Source organism: Gobius niger (assembly GCF_951799975.1).
Source record: "Gobius niger genome assembly, chromosome: 15".
NCBI classification, from domain to species: Eukaryota; Metazoa; Chordata; class Actinopteri; order Gobiiformes; family Gobiidae; genus Gobius; species Gobius niger.
The window spans coordinates 30,388,474-30,413,734 of record NC_136866.1 but is presented as its reverse complement, the minus strand read 5'-3'; the positions used below and the strand labels follow the sequence as shown (position 1 = coordinate 30,413,734).

The 25,261-nt window shown below is 45.8% G+C and overlaps 2 protein-coding genes across 2 annotated transcripts in view; one reads left to right on the top strand and one right to left on the bottom strand.

Moving 5' to 3' along the window:
- Nucleotides 1-12,860, bottom strand: part of cd109 (CD109 molecule) — a gene marked incomplete at both ends in the record, with an annotated part of 69,664 nt that extends 56,804 nt beyond the window's left edge. Inside the window, 7 exons of the mRNA XM_079572072.1 lie at nucleotides 4-85; nucleotides 152-191; nucleotides 251-376; nucleotides 3,812-4,036; nucleotides 11,078-11,124; nucleotides 11,361-11,533; nucleotides 12,793-12,860. Of these exons, the coding sequence (XP_079428198.1) occupies nucleotides 4-85; nucleotides 152-191; nucleotides 251-376; nucleotides 3,812-4,036; nucleotides 11,078-11,124; nucleotides 11,361-11,533; nucleotides 12,793-12,860 (761 nt within the window). The remainder of the gene's footprint in view (nucleotides 1-3; nucleotides 86-151; nucleotides 192-250; nucleotides 377-3,811; nucleotides 4,037-11,077; nucleotides 11,125-11,360; nucleotides 11,534-12,792) is intronic.
- A 2,046-nt stretch (nucleotides 12,861-14,906) lies between these two features.
- On the top strand, nucleotides 14,907-25,215 carry naa20 (N-alpha-acetyltransferase 20, NatB catalytic subunit). The gene is made up of 6 exons (XM_079572054.1): nucleotides 14,907-15,016; nucleotides 15,357-15,381; nucleotides 16,663-16,753; nucleotides 18,740-18,875; nucleotides 20,524-20,669; nucleotides 24,864-25,215. The coding sequence occupies exons 1-6, from the start codon at nucleotides 14,964-14,966 to the stop codon at nucleotides 24,947-24,949; spliced, it is 537 nt and encodes a 178-aa protein (XP_079428180.1). The 5' UTR covers nucleotides 14,907-14,963; the 3' UTR covers nucleotides 24,950-25,215.
- Nucleotides 25,216-25,261: the final 46 nt, after the last annotated feature.

Sequence of the window (25,261 nt, the reverse complement as noted above, 5' to 3'; positions counted from 1 at the left end):
GACTTCCCCATCACGTCTCCTCGCAGCAGATGTTTGCTGAAGACCACGGTGGGGACGCTGATCTCCACTCTGAACCTGGGCAGAACTGAGAACAGACGACACATTTAGAACAAACGACAGAATGTGTGAAGCGTTTGTGTTTGATCCGCACCGTAATGTTCCACCAGGAAGTGCTTCTCTGTGGACACGCCCTGGAAACAGACACCAGAGTCAGAGGTCTGTGGAGCACATGGAGAAGCTGATGCTGTACCTGCACGGTGGCTGAGATGGTCCACTCTCCCAGAGGAGGGCTCCTGGACAGGTTAAACTCCACCGTGGAGACTCCGAGGACACTGTCCACAGACGACCACAGCCTGAGCAGCCGGCCCCGGGGGTCCTGGCAGGGACAGACGGATGTCACATGACCGTCCAGGTCCTTCACCAGCTGACAGGCTAACAGGCTAACCAGCTCACCCGCTAACCAGCTAACCAGATAACCAGATAACCATCTAACCAGATAACCGGCTAACCAGCTAACCAGCTCACCCGCTAACCAGCTAACCAGCTAACCAGCTAACCATCTAACCATCTAACCAGATAACCGGCTAACCAGCTGACCAGCTAACCAGCTAACCATCTAACCATCTAACCATCTAACCATCTAACCATCTAACCAGATAACCGGCTAACCGGCTAACCAGCTAACCAGCTCACCCGCTAACCAGCTAACCAGCTAACCAGCTAACCAGCTCACCCGCTAACCAGCTAACCAGCTAACCAGCTAACCATCTAACCATCTAACCATCTAACCAGATAACCGGCTAACCAGCTAACCAGCTAACCAGCTAACCATCTAACCATCTAACCATCTAACCATCTAACCAGATAACCGGCTAACCAGCTGACCAGCTAACCAGCTAACCATCTAACCATCTAACCATCTAACCAGATAACCGGCTAACCAGCTGACCAGCTAACCGAGAACCTCAGCTCATCACAGCAGGACCTCTGTCTGTTAGAACTTCACACTTTACAGACTTTTCCTACTTTCTACGGAGCCCAGTTTACCGTAGTTACTGTGATATAAGGACGAGCTAACTTTACTCTGAGGCCAGAGCCGTGGGAGGATGTTTTAGTTTAGGGGGCGCTGAGGGACAAAATTTACCCCCAAAATACTGTTCCTGTGCATAAATCCTATTTATTAACCTCTTAACTCCCGCCTGAACCGAGAGCATTTTCTCCAGTTCAGCTTTACCCAAATCCTGTCGGCCAGAGTAACGCCTCATTTGAAAGACCTACAAAACTAAATGGATCTTTTTCCTCACATCAGATTTTTTTTCATCACTTTTTTTGTTGGGCAGTCGTCTCATTTTTGTCAAATTTTCAGGACTTTTTTGTCACTTTTTCGTCAAATTATTCGCATTTTTTTGTCAAATCTTTCACATTTTTTGTCAAATTCTTATGTAGTAGTAGTTTTTTCGGTCAGTTCATTCCTTTAAACGTAAAAACATTTCCAATTCTTTGTGAACAACACGACCGAAAGGGTTTAGGCTGAAGTGAAAACTTATAACACCCTAACCATGGATCTAACTCAGTTTACAAACTTCACCAGAGAAAAACAAAAACAAAACATTAATAATGAATAATATCAAGTGTTAAACAGAAGAGAAATAAACATGTATCTGAAGTTAGTCACAGACATTTCAATATTCCAACAAATATGTTACAAACATTTGTTTTAAGTTAATTTAGTTTAAACTAAATCATGTCATTATTATTTGTTATTTATTTTTTCTTACTTTGTTCATCCTAAGCTTATATATTCTTGATTCAAAGTTTTGACTGTTTGGGACAGTTTTAACTGATCTTTCAGGTCTTGTCACTTTCTCGTCAATGTTTTCTCACTTTTTCCACATTTTCATCCTTGTTTTCGTCTCAGTTTTGTCGCTATTTTCACACCTTTTTTCCAGAAGCTTTTGGATTGGGGTAAAGCTGGAGAAAATGTGCTCGGTTCAGGTGGGAGTTAAGGGGTTCATATTGCCTGCAGTTCACAAACTATCCACCAGGGGGAAGCTGCAGCGCCCTCAGCACCCTGGGTTCCCACGGCCTTGCTGAGAAACGTCGGGCTCCACCAGGGCTGCCCTTCGTCACCAGCTCTGCTCGCCAGTTTTCGGGTTTAGAGTTTCAGCCTAGTATAAGTATTAGTATTAGTAGTAGTAGTATAAGTATTAGTATTCGGGGTTTAGAGTTTCAGCCTGGTGCTGGAGAAGAGAAGAGAATTCCATTGTCCACTGAGGTACAAATGGATCTTTGGCACCGACTCATAAAAAACACAAGACTAGGACAAAACAAACAAACACAAAAGAAAAATACATAGGAAAAAATAATAACAAACACAAAAGAAATATCCCAGATCAGTCCAGGTCTGTGGTCGTGTTTCGGTCACTGCTTCACTCAGAACTCGGTATCAGAAGCTCAAACTGAGGGTTCAGAGGAAGCTGCTCGTGCTTTGGTTCCTCACAGTCACACAAAGGTCTCTGAGGGCTTCAGTCTTAGAGCTTGTTCCTCACATTCTTGACTCACACTTATCAAAGTCATGATTATAATAGTAGCTGTGATATATCGTCCCCCAGACTCCGAGGAAAACACATTTTTAACTAAGTTGGATGAGTTACTAAATATAATAAATCGATCCTGTAAACATTGCTTTATCCTAGGGGACTTTAATATAAATCTAGCCACGGAAAGCACTAGGAAAAATGATTTCTTAAATTGCCTGTCCTCCTCGTCCTTTTTTCCAACAATCAATTTATATATGCGCATAAAAGACGCATCCAAATCAACCATCGATAATATCATCACAAACATTCACAATACTAGACTAATTTTACCAGATATTACGGACCATTTTCCCATTACACTGACCTAGAAATAAAACTAAATGACTCTGTAATAGAAACCAAAATAAAAGTTTTTAATGAAAAGAGACTGACTCTGATAAACTTCGTAACATTCATTGTGTCTACTTGTGTTCTAGTATCACTTTTTTGGTTCGTTTTGTCAGACACTGAGGTTAGGGATGTTAAAGATCTTTTACTTTTACATGTTTCAGCGCCATCTGCAGGCCGTCATCAGAAGTATCACCGGCGTGCGGTGACGTGTCACTGATCAGCTGTTCTTACTTCATTTCCTGAAAGAAGCCATAGAAATCAGGAAACGGAGCACCGACACCATCAACCGTGACGAAGGAGCGTTTCTTCTGCCCCACACCTGGACACCCTCCTCCAATGATTACGCCCCCTGTCGCCCTGAATCCACCGGGCGGCAGGGGGCGTGGCCAGTCTGTCTGACCTGTTGGGACCGTCAGGGGGCGTGGCCAGACTGTGGGACCTGTTGGGACCGTCAGACTGGTCACGCCTCGGAAGTAAGAACAGCTGATAAGTGACACGTCAGCGCACGCCGGTGATACTTCTGATGACGGCCTGCAGATGGCGCTGAAACATGTAAAGGTAAAAGATCTTTAACATCTCAAACCTCAGTGTCTGACAAAACGAACAAAAAAAGTGATACTAGACTGACTCTGAGACTGACTCCCTTTTCTGTGGAGGCTCAGACAGACGTGAATGGCAGGACCAGTGCAGTGTCTGGAGTTCATGTCTCCGGGTCCTGCACTGATGGTAAATAAACATCTGTATAAAACCTCCAGACTGCTGCCTGTTCTCCATCCTCTCCAGCACCAGTGTTGACTCTAACAGCAGAGGAGCCTCCACAGACCCAGCGTTCCTCAGTGACCTACAGAAACATGACTATGGAGCGACGTGACCTCCCAGACCTTCACGTGGACGTCCTTGGAGCTGTGGAGCGCGGTCAGGTCTCGGCGGAGGCTCAGGACCCGGATGTGGACTCGCTCCCCCGGTTTGTAGCGGCCCCGGTCGGTCTGGATCAGCGTGGTCTGGGTCTGGGGCCGGAACTGGAGCCGAGTCCGGTTCGAGAACACGACCAGGTCTGAGGAGTCTCGGCCTCGGACCCACAGCCACAGATCAGAGCCGGCGTGGAGCTGAGGAGGGAGACGAGGAGATCAACGAGGGAGACGAGGAGATCAACGAGGGAGACGAGGAGATCAACGAGAGAGACGAGGAGATCAACGAGAGAGACGAGGAGATCAACGAGAGACGAGGAGATCAACGAGAGACGAGGAGATCAACGAGAGAGACGAGGAGATCAGGTCAACGAGAGAGACGAGGAGATCAACGAGAGAGACGAGGAGATCAACGAGAGACGAGGAGATCAACGAGAGACGAGGAGATCAACGAGAGACGAGGAGATCAGGTCAACGAGAGAGACGAGGAGATCAACGAGAGAGACGAGGAGATCAACGAGAGAGACGAGGAGATCAACGAGAGAGACGAGGAGATCAGGTCAACGAGAGAGACGAGGAGATCAACGAGTGAGACGAGGAGATCAACGAGAGAGACGAGGAGATCAACGAGAGACGAGGAGATCAACGAGAGACGAGGAGATCAACGAGAGAGACGAGGAGATCAACGAGAGAGACGAGGAGATCAACGAGAGAGACGAGGAGATCAACGAGAGAGACGAGGAGATCAAGGAGAGAGACGAGGAGATCAACGAGAGAGACGAGGAGATCAACGAGAGAGACTAGGAGATCAGGTCAACGAGAGAGACGAGGAGATCAACGAGAGACGAGGAGATCAACGAGAGACGAGGAGATCAACGAGAGAGACGAGGAGATCAACGAGAGACGAGGAGATCAGGTCAACGAGAGAGACGAGGAGATCAACGAGAGAGACGAGGAGATCAACGAGAGACGAGGAGATCAACGAGAGACGAGGAGATCAACGAGAGACGAGGAGATCAGGTCAACGAGAGAGACGAGGAGATCAACGAGAGAGACGAGGAGATCAACGAGAGACGAGGAGATCAACGAGAGACGAGGAGATCAACGAGAGACGAGGAGATCAGGTCAACGAGAGAGACGAGGAGATCAACGAGAGAGACGAGGAGATCAACGAGAGAGACGAGGAGATCAACGAGAGAGACGAGGAGATCAGGTCAACGAGAGAGACGAGGAGATCAACGAGTGAGACGAGGAGATCAACGAGAGACGAGGAGATCAACGAGTGAGACGAGGAGATCAACGAGAGACGAGGAGATCAACGAGAGAGACGAGGAGATCAACGAGGGAGACGAGGAGATCAACGAGAGAGACGAGGAGATCAACGAGAGAGACGAGGAGATCAACGAGAGACGAGGAGATCAACGAGAGACGAGGAAATCAACGAGAGACGAGGAGATCAACGAGAGAGACGAGGAGATCAACGAGAGAGACGAGTAGATCAACGAGAGACGAGGAGATCAACGAGGGAGACGAGGAGATCAACGAGAGAGACGAGGAGATCAACGAGAGAGACGAGGAGATCAACGAGAGACGAGGAGATCAACGAGAGAGACGAGGAGATCAACGAGGGAGACGAGGAGATCAACGAGAGAGACGAGGAGATCAACGAGAGAGACGAGGAGATCAACGAGAGAGACGAGGAGATCAACGAGAGACGAGGAGATCAACGAGAGACGAGGAGATCAACGAGAGAGACGAGGAGATCAACGAGAGACGAGGAGATCAACGAGAGAGACGAGGAGATCAACGAGAGAGACGAGGAGATCAACGAGAGACGAGGAGATCAACGAGAGACGAGGAGATCAACGAGAGAGACGAGGAGATCAACGAGAGACGAGGAGATCAACGAGAGACGAGGAGATCAACGAGAGAGACGAGGAGATCAATGAGAGACGAGGAGATCAACGAGAGACGAGGAGATCAGGTCAACGAGAGAGACGAGGAGATCAGGTCAACGAGAGAGACGAGGAGATCAGGTCAACGAGAGAGACGAGGAGATCAACGAGAGAGACGAGGAGATCAACGAGAGACGAGGAGATCAGGTCAACGAGAGAGACGAGGAGATCAGGTCAACGAGAGAGACGAGGAGATCAACGAGAGACGAGGAGATCAGGTCAACGAGAGACGAGGAGATCAACGAGAGACGAGGAGATCAACGAGAGACGAGGAGATCAACGAGAGAGACGAGGAGATCAACGAGAGACGAGGAGATCAACGAGAGAGACGAGGAGATCAACGATAGAGACGAGGAGATCAGGTCAACGAGAGAGACGAGGAGATCAACGAGAGACGAGGAGATCAACGAGAGACGAGGAGATCAACGAGAGACGTGGAGATCAACGAGAGAGACGAGGAGATCAACGAGAGACGAGGAGATCAACGAGAGAGACGAGGAGATCAACGAGAGAGACGAGGAGATCAACGAGAGACGAGGAGATCAACGAGAGAGACGAGGAGATCAACGAGAGACGAGGAGATCAGGTCAACGAGAGAGACGAGGAGATCAACGAGAGAGACGAGGAGATCAACGAGAGACGAGGAGATCAACGAGAGAGACGAGGAGATCAGGTCAACGAGAGAGACGAGGAGATCAACGAGAGAGACGAGGAGATCAACGAGAGAGACGAGGAGATCAACGAGAGAGACGAGGAGATCAACGAGAGACGAGGAGATCAACGAGAGAGACGAGGAGATCAACGAGAGACGAGGAGATCAACGAGAGAGACGAGGAGATCAACGAGAGACGAGGAGATCAACGAGAGAGACGAGGAGATCAACGAGAGACGAGGAGATCAACGAGAGAGACGAGGAGATCAACGAGAGACGAGGAGATCAGGTCAACGAGAGAGACGAGGAGATCAACGAGAGACGAGGAGATCAACGAGAGAGACGAGGAGATCAACGAGAGAGACGAGGAGATCAATGAGAGAGACGAGGAGATCAACGAGAGACGAGGAGATCAACGAGAGAGACGAGGAGATCAACGAGAGACGAGGAGATCAACGAGAGAGACGAGGAGATCAACGAGAGACGAGGAGATCAACGAGAGACGAGGAGGTCAACGAGAGAGACGAGGAGATCAACGAGAGAGACGAGGAGATCAACGAGAGACGAGGAGATCAACGAGAGAGACGAGGAGATCAACGAGAGAGACGAGGAGATCAACGAGAGAGACGAGGAGATCAACGAGAGAGACGAGGAGATCAACGAGAGACGAGGAGATCAACGAGGGAGACGAGGAGATCAACGAGAGAGACGAGGAGATCAACGAGAGAGACGAGGAGATCAACGAGAGAGACAAGGAGATCAACGAGAGAGACGAGGAGATCAACGAGAGAGACGAGGAGATCAACGAGAGAGACGAGGAGATCAACGAGGGAGACGAGGAGATCAACGAGAGACGAGGAGATCAACGAGAGAGACGAGGAGATCAACGAGAGACGAGGAGATCAACGAGAGAGACGAGGAGATCAACGAGAGACGAGGAGATCAACGAGAGAGACGAGGAGATCAACGAGAGACGAGGAGATCAACGAGAGAGACGAGGAGATCAACGAGAGACGAGGAGATCAGGTCAACGAGAGAGACGAGGAGATCAACGAGAGACGAGGAGATCAACGAGAGAGACGAGGAGATCAACGAGAGAGACGAGGAGATCAACGAGAGAGACGAGGAGATCAGGTCAACGAGAGAGACGAGGAGATCAACGAGAGACGAGGAGATCAACGAGAGAGACGAGGAGATCAACGAGAGACGAGGAGATCAACGAGAGAGACGAGGAGATCAACGAGAGACGAGGAGATCAACGAGAGACGAGGAGGTCAACGAGAGACGAGGAGATCAACGAGAGAGACGAGGAGATCAACGAGAGACGAGGAGATCAACGAGAGAGACGAGGAGATCAACGAGAGACGAGGAGATCAACGAGAGACGAGGAGGTCAACGAGAGAGACGAGGAGATCAACGAGAGAGACGAGGAGATCAACGAGAGAGACGAGGAGATCAACGAGAGAGACGAGGAAATCAACGAGAGATGAGGAGATCAACGAGAGAGACGAGGAGATCAACGAGAGACGAGGAGATCAGGTCAACGAGAGAGACGAGGAGATCAACGAGAGAGACGAGGAGATCAACAAGAGAGACGAGGAGATCAACGAGAGAGACGAGGAGATCAATGAGAGAGACGAGGAGGTCAACGAGAGAGACGAGGAGATCAACGAGAGACGAGGAGATCAGGTCAACGAGAGACGAGGAGATCAACGAGAGACGAGGAGATCAACGAGAGAGACGAGGAGATCAACGAGAGACGAGGAGATCAACGAGAGAGACGAGGAGATCAACGAGAGAGACGAGGAGATCAACGAGAGAGACGAGGAGATCAGGTCAACGAGAGACGAGGAGATCAACGAGAGACGAGGAGATCAGGTCAACGAGAGACGAGGAGATCAACGAGAGACGAGGAGATCAACGAGGGAGACGAGGAGATCAGGTCAACGAGAGACGAGGAGATCAACGAGAGAGACGAGGAGGTCAACGAGGGAGACGAGGAGATCAGGTCAACGAGAGACGAGGAGGTCAACGAGAGACGAGGAGATCAACGAGAGACGAGGAGATCAACGAGAGACGAGGAGATCAACGAGAGACGAGGAGATCAACGAGAGAGACGAGGAGATCAACGAGAGAGACGAGGAGATCAACGAGAGAGACGAGGAGATCAACGAGAGACGAGGAGATCAACGAGAGAGACGAGGAGATCAACGAGAGAGACGAGGAGATCAACGAGAGACGAGGAGATCAACGAGAGAGACGAGGAGATCAACGAGAGAGACGAGGAGATCAACGAGAGACGAGGAGATCAACGAGAGAGACGAGGAGATCAACGAGAGAGACGAGGAGATCAACGAGAGAGACGAGGAGATCAACGAGAGACGAGGAGATCAACGAGAGACGAGGAGATCAACGAGAGAGACGAGGAGATCAACGAGAGAGACGAGGAGATCAACGAGAGAGACGAGGAGATCAACGAGAGAGACGAGGAGATCAACGAGAGACGAGGAGATCAACGAGAGAGACGAGGAGATCAACGAGAGAGACGAGGAGATCAACGAGAGAGACGAGGAGATCAGGTCAACGAGAGAGACGAGGAGATCAACGAGAGACGAGGAGATCAACGAGAGACGAGGAGGTCAACGAGAGACGAGGAGATCAACGAGAGAGACGAGGAGATCAACGAGAGAGACGAGGAGATCAACGAGAGAGACGAGGAGATCAACGAGAGAGACGAGGAGATCAACGAGAGAGACGAGGAGATCAACGAGAGAGATGAGGAGATCAACGAGAGACGAGGAGATCAACGAGAGACGAGGAGATCAACGAGAGAGACGAGGAGATCAACGAGAGACGAGGAGATCAACGAGAGAGACGAGGAGATCAACGAGAGAGACGAGGAGATCAACGAGAGAGACGAGGAGATCAACGAGAGAGACGAGGAGATCAACGAGAGACGAGGAGATCAACGAGCGACGAGGAGATCAACGAGAGAGACGAGGAGATCAACGAGAGAGACGAGGAGATCAACGAGAGAGACGAGGAGATCAACGAGAGAGACGAGGAGATCAACGAGAGAGACGAGGAGATCAACGAGAGAGACGAGGAGATCAACGAGAGAGACGAGGAGATCAACGAGAGACGAGGAGATCAACGAGCGAGACGAGGAGATCAACGAGAGACGAGGAGATCAACGAGAGAGACGAGGAGATCAACGAGAGAGACGAGGAGATCAACGAGAGACGAGGAGATCAACGAGAGAGACGAGGAGATCAACGAGAGAGACGAGGAGATCAACGAGAGAGACGAGGAGATCAACGAGAGAGACGAGGAGATCAACGAGAGAGACGAGGAGATCAACGAGAGACGAGGAGATCAACGAGAGACGAGGAGATCAACGAGAGACGAGGAGATCAGGTCAACGAGAGAGACGAGGAGATCAACGAGAGACGAGGAGATCAACGAGAGAGACGAGGAGATCAACGAGAGAGACGAGGAGATCAACGAGAGACGAGGAGATCAACGAGAGAGACGAGGAGATCAACGAGAGACGAGGAGATCAACGAGAGACGAGGAGATCAACGAGAGACGAGGAGATCAACGAGAGAGACGAGGAGATCAGGTCAACGAGAGAGACGAGGAGATCAACGAGAGACGAGGAGATCAACGAGAGAGACGAGGAGATCAACGAGAGACGAGGAGATCAACGAGAGAGACGAGGAGATCAACGAGAGACGAGGAGATCAACGAGAGAGACGAGGAGATCAACGAGAGACGAGGAGATCAACGAGAGACGAGGAGATCAACGAGAGAGACGAGGAGATCAGGTCAACGAGAGAGACGAGGAGATCAACGAGAGACGAGGAGATCAACGAGAGAGACGAGGAGATCAACGAGAGACGAGGAGATCAACGAGAGAGACGAGGAGATCAACGAGAGAGACGAGGAGATCAACGAGAGACGAGGAGATCAACGACAGAGACGAGGAGATCAACGACAGAGACGAGGAGATCAACGACAGAGACGAGGAGATCAACGACAGAGACGAGGAGATCAACGACAGAGACGAGGAGATCAACGAGAGACGAGGAGATCAACGAGAGAGACGAGGAGGGAGACGAGGAGATCAACGAGAGACACGAGGAGATCAACGAGAGACACGAGGAGATCAACGAGAGACGAGGAGATCAACGAGAGACACGAGGAGATCAACGAGAGACGAGGAGATCAACGAGAGACGAGGAGATCAACGAGAGAGACGAGGAGATCAGTTTAACTTCCTCCAGGAACGTCTGACAGCACAGCAGCCAAACATCTCCAACACTGAGGACCTGGTCCAGTTTCAGGTCCTGTCACCTCTGTGGGCGTCTGTGTGAGACCACTTTCACTTCAATGTGGATGAAAATAGAGAAGACTCAGTTTTTCTTTCATGTGGAGAAACTCAGCAGGAACAGTAGTATTAGAAGTATTAGTATTAGTAGTAGTAGTAGAATTAGTATTAGTAGTATTAGTATTAGTATTAGTAGTAGTATTAGAAGTATTAGTTGTATTAGTAGTATCAGTAGTAGCAGTATTAGTAGTAGTAGTAGTATTAGTGTTAGTAGTATTAGTAGTAGAGGTAGTTGTACTCACGGAGGAGGAGTCAAACTCTGGCAGGATCAGCGTTTTCTTTTCTCCACCTGAGACACGAACCTGAGGTCAGTTTTACACAGAATCTTCATCTTAAAGGTAACGTTTGTAACTCGAGTGAAGAGGAAGTGTCTGCAGTCTGAACCACAGAGTCTGAGCGTGGCTGGGTCACGTGTCGTTACCTTGGAGGACGGAGGAGGCGGAGCTTAGGGGATCTGGGTCACGTGTGTTTACCTTGGAGGACGGAGGAGGCGGAGCTTAGGGGACCTGGGTCACATGTGTTTACCTTGGAGGACGGAGGAGGCGGAGCTTAGGGGACCTGGATCTGGGTCTAAGACGATGGCGGCGCTGACCTCCAGAGGCGGAGTCTGCAGGTTGGAGATGAAGACTCTGAACGGGACGTCTGGGCGGAGCTCGGACGGACTCACCGCCACGTACTGAGGAGCATCAGGAGCAGCTCTGGGGAAGAACCAGGACAATGGTGATGATGGTGATGATGATGCACATGTGACTTTAAAGTCTGGTTCAGTCTGAGCAGTGAGGATGAAGAACCTGCCACTGAAAGAGCTGCTCAGCTCCTCCACAGCAGTGGTTCCCAATGTTTTTTGTCTTTCATACCCCTTTGGCCTTTCAGTGGTCACCCGTGTACCCCCTGCCTCAAGGGTGTTACAGTTTATTCAGGAAGTAATTATTTAAAAGTGGTATTTGTAAGAAAAAGGACAATGTCGCACTCAAAATAAACCTACAATTCTCCCAAAGCAACACATTTGACTGAAAAATATAGCTTTTCCTATAAAAATGATGTTATATTTTCCCATATTTTCAATCTGAAATAGTTCCAAGTACCCCCTGCTAGGTCCTCGAGTACCCCCATGGTCCTCATACCCCGGGTTGGGAAACACTGCTCTACAGTCAGTGCAGTGGGTGGGAGGTGTTGTCCATGATGGAGGTGAGCTTGGCTTGGCTAACACCCTCCTGTCCTCCAGGGGGCAGGACGGAGCTGACCCTCCTGTTGTTGGCCCAGCACACGGCAGCGAAGTGGAGAGGAGAGGCCACCACAGAGTCAGAGTCCTGAGCAGAGGCTGCTCACTCTGAAGGACCTCAGTCTCAGAAGGACCTCAGTCTCCTCAGAAGGACCTCAGTCTCTGAAGGACCTCAGTCTCAGAAGGACCTCAGTCTCAGAAGGACCTCAGTCTCCTCTGAAGGACTTCAGTCTCCTCAGAAGAACCTCAGTCTTTCCTCTGAAGGACCTCACACACATCGTCCACTGTGGCCCCCAAAATCACTGGACCAAAAACTCGCCCCTTTCTGTAAAATGTAATAATCATTTCTCATCATTAAAGGAGAAAAACTTTAAAATCTGGTTTAATGGTGTTAGTTTGGAATCTTTATTTAGAGAAATCAATAATAAATCAAACTGAGAAAAGTCCAGAAGCTTTTAGATTTGGGTAAAACTGAACTGGAGGAAACGCTCAGTGAAGGCCAGTAATGGAGGATTCAAACAGTTCACACAGCAGTAGCAGTAGTAGTAGTAGTAGTAGTAGTAGTAGTAGTAGTAGTAGTAGTAGTAGTAGTAGTACCAGTAGTAGTTGTAGTACTAGTAGTAGTAGTAGTAGTAGTAGTAGTAGCAGTAGTAGTAGTAGTAGCAGTAGTAGTAGTAGTAGTAGTAGTAGTAGTAGTAGTAGTAGTACCAGTAGTAGTAGTAGTATATAAAGTACCTGCGTGTGATGGAGGACGAGGAGACGATGGAGAAAAGTCCACAGAGTTTCCAGATAAACAGATCCATGGCCTCAGTCTGAACTCTGTCTCTGCGGCACCGACTGAAGCTCAGGTGAAGCTTACCTGAGAGGCCACGCCCACTTACCTGAGAGGCCACGCCCACTTACCTGAGAGGCCACGCCCACTGCAGCCCAGGACCCGCCCACTGAACCTGGGACCATTTACATGTTTATAAGTCTGTCATAACAAGTGTCGTTCCATAAACTATCAAACTACCGAGGTCATATGAGCCCTCAGGATGGACCTATTGTGCATGTTTTGGGTGGAGGGCGGGACACTGAGGTCACAGGTTTGACTCCGGAGACGAACTGTGAGATCACGTTTAATGACAAAAGGTTTATGAAGTAGGTTCTGTCTCCGGAGACTGAAACCAGAGCTCCTCCAAAACCGGGACAAAGACCTGGTCCTGGTCCCGGGACACAGACCCGGTCCTGGTCCCGGGACAAAGACCCGGTCCTGGTCCCGGGACGAGGACCCGGTCCTGGTCCCGAGACAAAGACCCGGTCCTGGTCCCGGGACACAGACCCGGTCCTGGTCCCGGGACACAGACCCGGTCCTGGTCCCGGGACACAGACCCGGTCCTGGTCCCGGGACAAAGACACGGTCCTGGTCCCGGGACGCAGACCTGGTCCTGGTCCCGGGACCAGGACCGGGTCCAGCCCCAAGCCCGGAGAATCCTCCTCCTCCTCCAGATGCTGAAACCGGACCTGCCCCGGTTCCCCCTGGGTTTGACCTAAAGGAAATGACAGAAGGCTAAAGGAAGACGACTGTCCCGGGGGGAAACTGAACCCAGCACGTTTTCTCCAGCTCGGCTTTACCCAAATCTAAAAGCTTCTTGGAAACCAGTGACATGAATGAGCCGAGAACGAGGATAAAAACAAAACATAAGAGCGATGAAAAGAAATGTCATAAAAAGATTCAGGCGTTACTGGAGATTAAAGCAGGTGTTTCACCGATTGTAGGAATGTGTCGAATCTGAAGGTTTCATTCACTTTGGGCAAAATACTGAGATTGTCACACAAAAAAATGACAAAAGACGGCGCTCTAAGATACAAGTCCTTTCATGTCATAATTGAGCTGTTTTTAATTTGTTTCTGCCATTGGATTTCCAAACCCTAACCCTAACCCTATAATTTTTAAATTGTAATTTTACATTTTTTTTGCAGTTGCACCACCTGACGTTAGCAACTCATTTCAAATTAAATTGGTTTAGCTTTAGCATTTGTTAGCATGGGCAAACATTGACTTAAAAAAAAAAAAAAAGTATAACAATATATTTTTTTCAGATATTTACATCAGTTGTACCACCTGACACCAAAAGTTTGACAGTTTACTTTTGAGTCAGAAAAAAGCTTTTTTTTTCTCAATTCTTGAAATACATTTTCAAACTTTTTCACTCAGACATAAACACACTTGTTCCCCTGGATGATGTCATATCCTGTTTGCTGATACTATTCTTTATTTCAAAATAACAGCCCTGTTCTTACGTTGTGATATTTTAACATTACAAATTGTCGGACCAAAGTTTTTTAATTTTCTCAAAAACTTTAAAACTATTAATATTCACAAATGAGGCTTATTTGAAAGATATGTAATATACAATTATGCCCTGATGTTTTCTGTTTAATTTGTTTCCCTGAAAATACAATTTTCAGAAGCTTTATTAGTCATTTGCTCGGACAGTTGCGCCACCTGACATTTCAGGGGTTTGAGGTGTGAAAACATGAAAAAATATTTATTATTGAAATGTCATTAAAATGTGATTAAACTCCTTAGGTTTTGTAGAATAAAGTGATACATATAATGAAAAGATCAAATTATTTTTAAAAGAAATATAACACAAAAATATGCACGTCACGTCATTGACCGGTTTGTAGAATTTCTCTGGTAAATAAACAGGTTCAAAGGTGAAACTAAAAACCTTCACTGTGAAACAACACCTTGGTTTAGAAATGACACAGAAAATACTGAAGAAAAAGGGCTTTAAAAAAAGAAAAGGGGCGCGTGTTTCCGGTGCAGTAGCGCGTCCTTCCACGGGCGGCGCTGCGGCCTGCACTTCCTCACCGCGGCCCTTCCGGTTCACAGAGGCTAACAAGCTAACAACAACAACATGACGACTCTCCGACCCTTCACCTGCGATGACCTCTTTAAATTCAACAACATGTGAGTCTGCGGGGTTTTACTGAAAAGTCACACACGTTTCCCACGTGAATCTGTGTTTACGAGACGTTTGTTCTGACGTAAATCCACCGCCGGGCTGCTAAACGCTGTTAGCATCCCGAGGCTAATCCGCTAACCAGAGCTCTCAGTCCAACACTGTGGCACTAAAACATTATATAACATTAAAAACTGAGGTGCTGATGTTAAATCCTACGACAGGGTTGATGAGGGACGTCATTAATCTGAATTATAAGTTTGTACAAGATTATGAAGTGAGTAAATGTGCTGTTTTCTGTCTGAATGATGCTAATGCTAAAATGTGCTTCTGTGTTTTTCCTTACAGTAACTTGGATCCTCTGACAGAAACCGTATCCTTCACTTATTACATAAAAGTCACAGTAAAACATGTTCCTTAAAATGTGATTAAGTAGGATAGATTGTAAGTTCAGTTTTATTCATTATAATGTTATGATGCAATATGGAAGAACTAAGAATATGGACATATCCAAACTTAGAAACACTTTATTCATGAGTTAGTCCTAGTTTAGACCTGACACAGTCCTTTTTCAGACCTGGTTTAGCTCTGGTGATTCTCGAAACAGAGCCGTGGGAAGATGTTTTAGTTAGGGGGCGCTGAGGGACAAAATGTACCCCCAAAATACTTTTTCTGTGCATAAATCCTGTTTATTAAGCTCTTAACTCCCGCCTGAACCGAGAGCATTTTCTCCAGTTCAGCTTTACCCAAATCCTGTAGGCCAGTGTAACGCCTCATTTGAAAGCTAAGATCTACAAAACTAAATTGATCTTTTTCCTCACATCAGATTTTTCACTTTTTTTCATTCGGCAGTCGTCTCATTTTTGTCAAATTTTTGTGACTTTTTTGTCACTTTTTCGTCAAATTATTCACATTTTTTTGTACATTTTTTTGTACATTTTTTTGTACATTTTTTCGTCAAAGTATTCGCATTTTTTTGTCAAATTCTTATCACTTTTTCGTCCATTTTTTCAAAAAATTTCGTCAAATTTTTCTCACTTTTTTGTCCTTTTTTGTCAAGTTTTTGTCGATTTTTTGTCGATTTTTGTCATTTTTTTGTACATTTTTTGTCAATTTTTTGTCGATTTTTGTCATTTTTTTGTACATTTTTTGTCATTTTTTTGTTGATTTTTGTCATTTTTTTGTACATTTTTTGTCACTTTTTCGTCCATTTTTTGTCAAGTTTTTGTCGATTTTATGTCCATTTTTTGTCGATTTTTGTCGATTTTTGTCATTTTTTTGTACATTTTTTGTCAATTTTTTGTCACTTTTTCGTCAATGTTTTCTCACTTTTTCCACATTTCCATCATTGTTTTCATCTCAGTTTTGTTGCTATTTTCTCACCTTTTTTCCAGAAGCTTTTGGATTGGGGTAAAGCTGGAGAAAATGTGCTCGGTTCAGGCGGGAGTTAAGGGGTTAATATTGCCTGCAGTTCACAAACTATCCACCAGGGGGTGCTGCAGCGCCCTCAGCACCCTGGGTTCCCACGGCCTTGTCTCGAAATGTTAAATATTGTCCTTCTTGGTGTTTTGATTCATGTCTCTGGGTCAGAATGACACATCTTTGACCCGTGAGTGTCTTTGCTGTGACGTGTTTGTCTTTAACCTCGGCTCAGTACGGGATCCCCTTCTACCTGCAGTATTTGGCTCACTGGCCCGAGTACTTCATCGTGGCCGAGGCTCCTGGAGGAGAACTCATGGGATACAGTCAGTGTCACCTTTAATCACATCGTTATGTTTTTGTCCTTTATTAAATCTTGGTCAGTGACTTCACTTTCAGAAGGTTGTGTCACTGATGCGTCTCATTCTTTTGTCTCTATTTGTCTTTATCCAGAGCAGTTTTCCTCTTTCTAAAGTCTGTCTCTTACAAATATGAACCAGATCAGGATTGAGCCGTTTAAACCCCTTAACTCCCACCTGAACCGAGCACATTTTCTCCAGTTTGGCTTTACCTCAATCCAAAAGCTTCTGGAAAAAAGTGAGAAAAATGTGACAAAACTGAGACGAAAACAATGAAGATGTGACAAAAAAGTGACGAAAAATTGACAAAAAAATGAAGAAAAAGTGGAAAAAATGTCACGAAAAATGACGGAAATTGACTAAAAAATGACAAAAAATGATGAAAAATTGACAAAAAAATGATGAAAAATGGACAAAAAAATGATATGATGAAAAAGTGGCAAAAATGTCACAAAAAATGACGGAAAAATGACTAAAAGCAATGGACAAAAAAATGACAAAAAAATGATGAAAAACGGACAAAAAAATGATGAAAAAATGATGAAAAATGGACCAAAAAATTACAAGAAATGACAAAAAATTGGACAAAAAAATGACGAAAAATTATTTTAAAAAATGACAAAAAATTGACAAAAAAATGACGAAAAATTATTTTAAAAAATGACAAAAAATGGACAAAAAAATGATATGATGAAAAAGTGGCAAAAATGTCACAAAAAATGACGGAAAAATGACTAAAATCAATGGACAAAAAAATGACAAAAAAATGATGAAAAATGGACAAAAAATTTAAAAAAACTGACAAAAAATTTACTATTTGACAAAAAAATGAGTTGAAAACCCCCATAAAAGATGAAAACAAATCTGATGACGTGAGGAAAAAGATCCATTCAGATGAGTTTTGTAGGTCTTAGCTTTCAAATGAGGCGTTACACTGGCCTACAGGATTTGGGTAAAGCTGAACTGGAGAAAATGCTCTCGGTTCAGGCGGGAGTTAAGAGGTTAAACGGCTCAATCCTGATCTGGTTCATGTTTGTGAAAGAGAATAATTCAGCTCAGTCAGTGTCGAGTTTGCTTTTGTCAGGCTACTCACTGCTGCAATGCTTTTTCACCACCAGATGGCGCCGATTATCCAAACCAATCCACTTTATTTATATAGCACATTTTATAAACAAGTGCTTCCAAAGTGCTACATATAAAATATAGGAATAAAATAAATAAATAAATATAATAAAATCAAGTGAAGCCAAACTATACATTCAGCTAAAACGATAAAATAGTTTAAAACAAAATCATTAAAACAAAACATAAGTAAGATGCAATATTTTTTTTAAATAAAATTTTAAAATTGTAACAGCAATAAAAGAAAATTAAAACAATAAAAGAAAATACAAGACACAGAGGACCACACAACTCACGCGGTGTTAAAAGCCCGAGAATAAAAGTGTTTTTTAAGACGAGATTTAAAACACCGACACTGCGCGATACAAGTGTGTCATGTCCCGTCACAACAGCTGCACCAATATTCAACATTTGAGGCAGTAAAAAACAGGGCTATAGTTAAATTTGTTTCAATACCAGTACTTTAATGATACTAAAGAAATGTCATCTAGAGCCAGAAAAATGGGGGGAATATAGTAATAAAAATTTGTCAAAAATAGAAAAAATGGGGTCAAAAAGAAGAAATTAAAATTGGGGGAAATTTTGGGAAAAAAGGGAAAATAAATTGGATTAAAAATGGGGGGAAATACTAGTAAAAAAAATTGCAAAAATTAAGGGAAAAAATGGGGCAAAAATAAGAGAAACACGTGTAAAGAATTTAAGAAAAATGCAAAAAAATAAATAATGGGGGGGAATATTTATTTGAGCTGAAACACCCAAGTCACTCTGAACTGCGTGATGTTTCTCTCCCAGTATCTGCGTTTGATGCGTGTATTCTCTTGTTCTCGTCAGTCATGGGAAAGGCCGAGGGCTCGGTGGCGAGGGAGGAGTGGCACGGTCACGTGACGGCTCTGTCTGTGGCGCCGGAGTTCAGGCGACTCGGCCTCGCGGCTCAGCTCATGGACATGCTGGAGGAGATCTCAGAGAGGTACCACACTGCGCCTCACGCACGCCTCGTACACGCCTCATACACGCCTCATGCACGCCTCACACACGCCTCACGTATGCCTCACACACGCCTCACACACGCCTCATACACGCCTCATGCACGCCTCACACACGCCTCACGTATGCCTCACACACGCCTCACACACGCCTCATACACGCCTCACGTATGCCTCACACACGCCTCACACACGCCTCATACACGCCTCACACACGCCTCATACACGGCTCACACACGCCATAGACACGAGCAACATCCGAGCGCTGTCCCCCAGTCACGCCCTCTCTGGGAGGAGGATTCAAACGGCGGCAGATGGAAATGTGGAAACTTTTCTTCTCACAAACACATGGAAATGGACCATGTATCGTCTACAAGATTATAGTGATGTTTCTGTTTGGAAGAAGAAATGTGGAAAAAATGAGCAAAGAAATTGTGGGGGAAAAATGGGAGAAAATTAGTGAGAAAAAAAAATACTTGGAAAAAATTAGGGGGTGGGAAATTGCGTGAAAATAAAAATTGGGAAAAAATGATTGGAGAAGATTAGGGGGAAAAAATGAGAGAAAATGAAAAGCAAATTTGGAGGAATTATTTTTTTCTCCAGCTGTTGGGAACAATCCTCTGTTTGAGCGACAAAGCCGTGTAAATAAGACGTTTGTAGCACATTTTCACTGGGCGATCAGGAGTTTTATTTTGAAAGGAAACATTAAAGAGGGGGTGTTCTGCTTTTTTCAGTCCCATAGCACCAGTCTATATCTCACTACAATGATGACAAACCTTCTGTTGGCCTGTAAATGCAGTAAATTAGAATAACTGCCTTGTATAAAATGTCTCTCTCAAAATGGCTGTAGTGAATGTCTTGAAATAGGCCTCTGTCTCTTTAACCCCTTAACCCCCACCTGAACCAAGCACATTTTCTCCAGTTTGGCTTTACCCCAGTCCAAAAGCTTCTGGAAAAAAAACGATGTGAAAATAGCAACAAAACTGAGACGAAAACAATGATGGAAATGTGACAAAAAAGTGGCAAAAATGTCACAAGAAATTGACCAAAAATTGACACAAAAAAAAAGACAAAATGTGACAAAAAAATTACCAAAAAATGATTTAAAAAATTGAAGAAAAAATGACAAAATTTTTAAAAAAAAAAGTTACAAAAATTAGTTGAATACCCAACAAAAAAAATGATGGAAAAAAAATCTGCTGAAAAAGATCCTTTCGGTTCAGGCGGGAGTTCAGAGGTTAAAGTGCTCTCTCAAAATGGCTGTAGTGAATGTCTTGAAATACGCCTCTGTCTCTTTAAGAACCTCTGAGCCTTTAGACACGCCCCCTCCACACGCTGTCTGTGGCATCAGTGGGGAGGGGGTTCTGCTGAGGAGCAGTGGTTGGTTACTCGGCTGGTGACGAAAGCTCGGAGGCGTCTCCAGGAGGTGGGGGCGTTCCTAGGAGGACTCAGGCAAACCTATCCCTAAAATGGCCGCCATCAGAGTTTTTACAGATAACTCAGAAATACGTGAATGTGCCAAGGCCTAGGCCTCGTTTATGATTCCTCGAGTCTCAAACGCTCGTTAACGTGAGCAGCGGCAGCAGCAGCTCAGTCACGGGTTCGTCTCCTGACCGGTGTGTGTCGTTGCAGGAAGGGCGGCTTCTTCGTGGACCTGTTCGTGCGCGTGTCCAACCAGGTGGCCGTGAACATGTACAAGAGTCTGGGCTACAGCGTCTACAGGACCGTGATCGAGTATTACTCAGCGAGCAACGGGGAGCCGGACGAGGACGCCTACGGTACGAGACACTCACGAGATACTCACGAAATACTCACGCAACACTCACGAGATACTCACGAGATACTCACGAGATACTCACGAGATACTCACGAGATACTCACGCATTACTCACGAGATACTCACGCAATACTCACGAGATACTCACGAGATACTCACGAAATACTCACGAGATACTCACGAGATACTCACGAGATACTCACGAGATACTCACGAGATACTCACGAAATACTCACGAGATACTCACGAGACACTCACGACATACTCACGAAGTACTCACGCAATACTCACAAAATAGTCACGAGACACTCACGAGATACTCACGAGATACTCACGAGATACTCACGCAATACTCACGACATACTCACGAGATACTCACGAGATACTCACGAGATACTCACGAGATACTCACGAGATACTCACGAAATACTCACGAGATACTCACGAGACACTCACGACATACTCACGAAGTACTCACGCAATACTCACAAAATACTCACGAGACACTCACGAAATACTCACGCAATACTCACGAAGTACTCACGAAATACTCACGAGATACTCACGAGATACTCACGCAATACTCACAAAATACTCACAAAATACTCACGAGACACTCACGAAATACTCACGCAATACTCACAAAATACTCACGAGATACTCACGAGATACTCACGAAATACTCACGAGACACTCACGAAATACTCACGCAATACTCACGAAATACTCACGCAATACTCACGAAATACTCACGCAATACTCACGAGATACTCACGCAATACTCACGAGATACTCACGAGACACTCACGAAATACTCACGAAATACTCACGAGATACTCACGAGATACTCACGAGATACTCACGAGATACTCACGCAATACTCACAAAATACTCACGAGACACTCACGAAATACTCACGCAATACTCACAAAATACTCACGAGACACTCACGAAATACTCACGCAATACTCACGAAATACTCACGAAATACTCACGAGATACTCACGAGATACTCACGAGATACTCACGAAATACTCACGAGATACTCACAAAATACTCACGAGACACTCACGAAATACTCACGAGACACTCACGAAATACTCACGCAATGCTCACGAAGTACTCACGCAATACTCACGAAGTACTCTTGCAATACTCACGAGATACTCACGAAATACTCACGAAATACTCACAAAATACTCACGAGACACTCACGAAATACTCACGCAATACTCACGCAATACTCACGAAGTACTCACGCAATACTCACAAAATACTCACGAGACACTCACGAAATACTCACGCAATACTCACGAAGTACTCACGCAATACTCACGAAGTACTCAAAAGATACTCACGAGATACTCACGAAATACTCACGAGATACTCACGAGATACTCACGAGACACTCACGAAATACTCACGCAATACTCACGAAGTACTCACGCAATACTCACGAAGTACTCAAAAGATACTCACGAGATACTCACGAGATACTCACGCAATACTCACGAGATACTCACGAGATACTCACGAGACACTCACGAAATACTCACGCAATACTCACGAAGTACTCACGCAATACTCACGAAGTACTCACAAGATACTCACGAGATACTCACGAGATACTCACGAGATACTCACGAGATACTCACGCAATACTCACGAAATACTCACGAGATACTCACGCAATACTCACGAGATACTCACGAAATACTCACGAGATACTCACGAGATACTCACGAAATACTCACGAGACACTCACGAAATACTCACGCAATACTCACGAAATACTCACGCAATACTCACGAAGTACTCACGCAATACTCACGAGATACTCACGAGATACTCACGAAATACTCACGAGACACTCACGAAATACTCACGCAATACTCACGAAGTACTCACGCAATACTCACGAAATACTCACGCAATACTCACGAAGTACTCACGCAATACTCACGAGATACTCACGAGATACTCACGAGATACTCACGCAATACTCACGAGATACTCACGAGATACTCATGAGATACTCACGAAATACTCACGAGACACTCACGAAATACTCACGAGATACTCACGAGATACTCACGAGATACTCACGAAATACTCACGAAGTACTCACGCAATACTCACGAAGTACTCACGCAATACTCACGAGATACTCACGAGATACTCACGAGATACTCACGAGACACTCACGAAATACTCACGCAATACTCACGAAATACTCACGCAATACTCACGAGATACTCACGAAGTACTCACGCAATACTCACGAGATACTCACGAGATACTCACGCAATACTCACGAGATACTCACGAGATACTCACGAGATACTCACGCGATACTCACGAGATACTCACGAAATACTCACGAGACACTCACGAAATACTCACGAGATACTCACGAGATACTCACGAGATACTCACGAGATACTCACGAGATACTCACGAGATACTCACGAGATACTCACGCAATACTCACGCAATACTCACGAGATACTCACGAGATACTCACGAGATACTCACGAGATACTCACGAGATACTCACGAGATACTCACGAAATACTCACGAGATACTCACGAGATACTCACGCAACACTCACGAGATACTCACGAGATACTCACGCGATACTCACGAGATACTCACGAGATACTCACGAGATACTCACGAGATACTCACGAGATACTCACGAGATACTCACGAGATACTCACGAAATACTCACGAGATACTCACGAGATACTCACGAAATACTCACGAGATACTCACGAGATACTCACGCAATACTCACGCGATACTCACGAGATACTCACGAGATACTCACGAGATACTCACGAGATACTCACGAGATACTCACGAGATACTCACGAGATACTCACGAGATACTCACGAGATACTCACGAGATACTCACGAAATACTCACGAGATACTCACGAGATACTCACGAGATACTCATGAGATACTCACGAGATACTCACGAAATACTCACGAGATACTCACGAGATACTCACGAGATACTCACGAGATACTCACGAAATACTCACGAGATACTCACGAGATACTCACGAGATACTCACGAGATACTCACGAGATACTCACGAGATACTCACGAGATACTCACGAAATACTCACGAGATACTCACGAGATACTCACGCAATACTCACGAGATACTCACGAGATACTCACGCAATACTCACGAGATACTCACGACATACTCACGAAGTACTCACGCAATACTCACAAAATACTCACGAGACACTCACGAAATACTCACGCAATACTCACGAAGTACTCACGCAATACTCACGAAGTACTCACGCAATACTCACGAGATACTCACGAGACACTCACGAAATACTCACGCAATACTCACGAAGTACTCACGCAATACTCACGAGATACTCACGCAATACTCACGAGATACTCACGAGATACTCACGAGATACTCACGCAATACTCACGAAATACTCACGAGATACTCACGAGATACTCACGAGATACTCACGCAATACTCACAAAATACTCACGAGACACTCACGAAATACTCACGCAATACTCACGAAGTACTCACGCAATACTCACGAGATACTCACGAGATACTCACGCAATACTCACGAGATACTCACGAGATACTCACGAGATACTCACGCAATACTCACGAAATACTCACGAGATACTCACGCAATACTCACGAGATACTCACGAGATACTCACGCAATACTCACGAGATACTCACGCAATACTCACGCAATACTCACGAGATACTCACACAATACTCACGCAATACTCACGCGATACTCACGCAATACTCACGAGATACTCACGAGATACTCACGAGATACTCACGAGATACTCACGAGATACTCACGCAATACTCACGAAGTACTCACGCAATACTCACGAGATACTCACGAGATACTCATGAGATACTCACGAGATACTCACGCAATACTCACGAGATACTCACGAGATACTCACGCAATACTCACGAGATACTCACGAAATACTCACGCAATACTCACGCCATACTCATGAAATACTCACGAGATACTCACGAGATATTTACGCAATACTCACGCAACGCTCACAAAATACTCACACATATCAGGGGTTTAGTAACAGAAATACTCACACGTATCAGGGGTTTAGTAACAGAAATACTCACATCTTCCCTCTGGTGTTTCAGACATGAGGAAGGCTTTGTCTCGAGACTCGGAGAAGAAGTCCATCATCCCTCTGCCTCACCCCGTCCGGCCCGAGGACATCGAATAACCTCAGTCTGTGGCTCTCCCTAAAACTATGAACATTTACTGAACTCTCGGACTGCAGACCCCGAGGAGAGCCACAGACCCCCCGAGGAGAGCCACAGATCCTGAACCCAGAGGAGCCACAGATCCTGAACCCGGAGGAGCCACAGATCCTGAACCCAGAGGAGCCACAGATCCTGAACCCGGAGGAGCCACAGATCCTGAACCCGGAGGAGCCACAGATCCTGAACCCGGAGGAGCCACAGACCCCGAGGAGAGCCACAGATCCTGAACCCAGAGGAGCCACAGACCCCGAGGAGAGCCACAGATCCTGAAC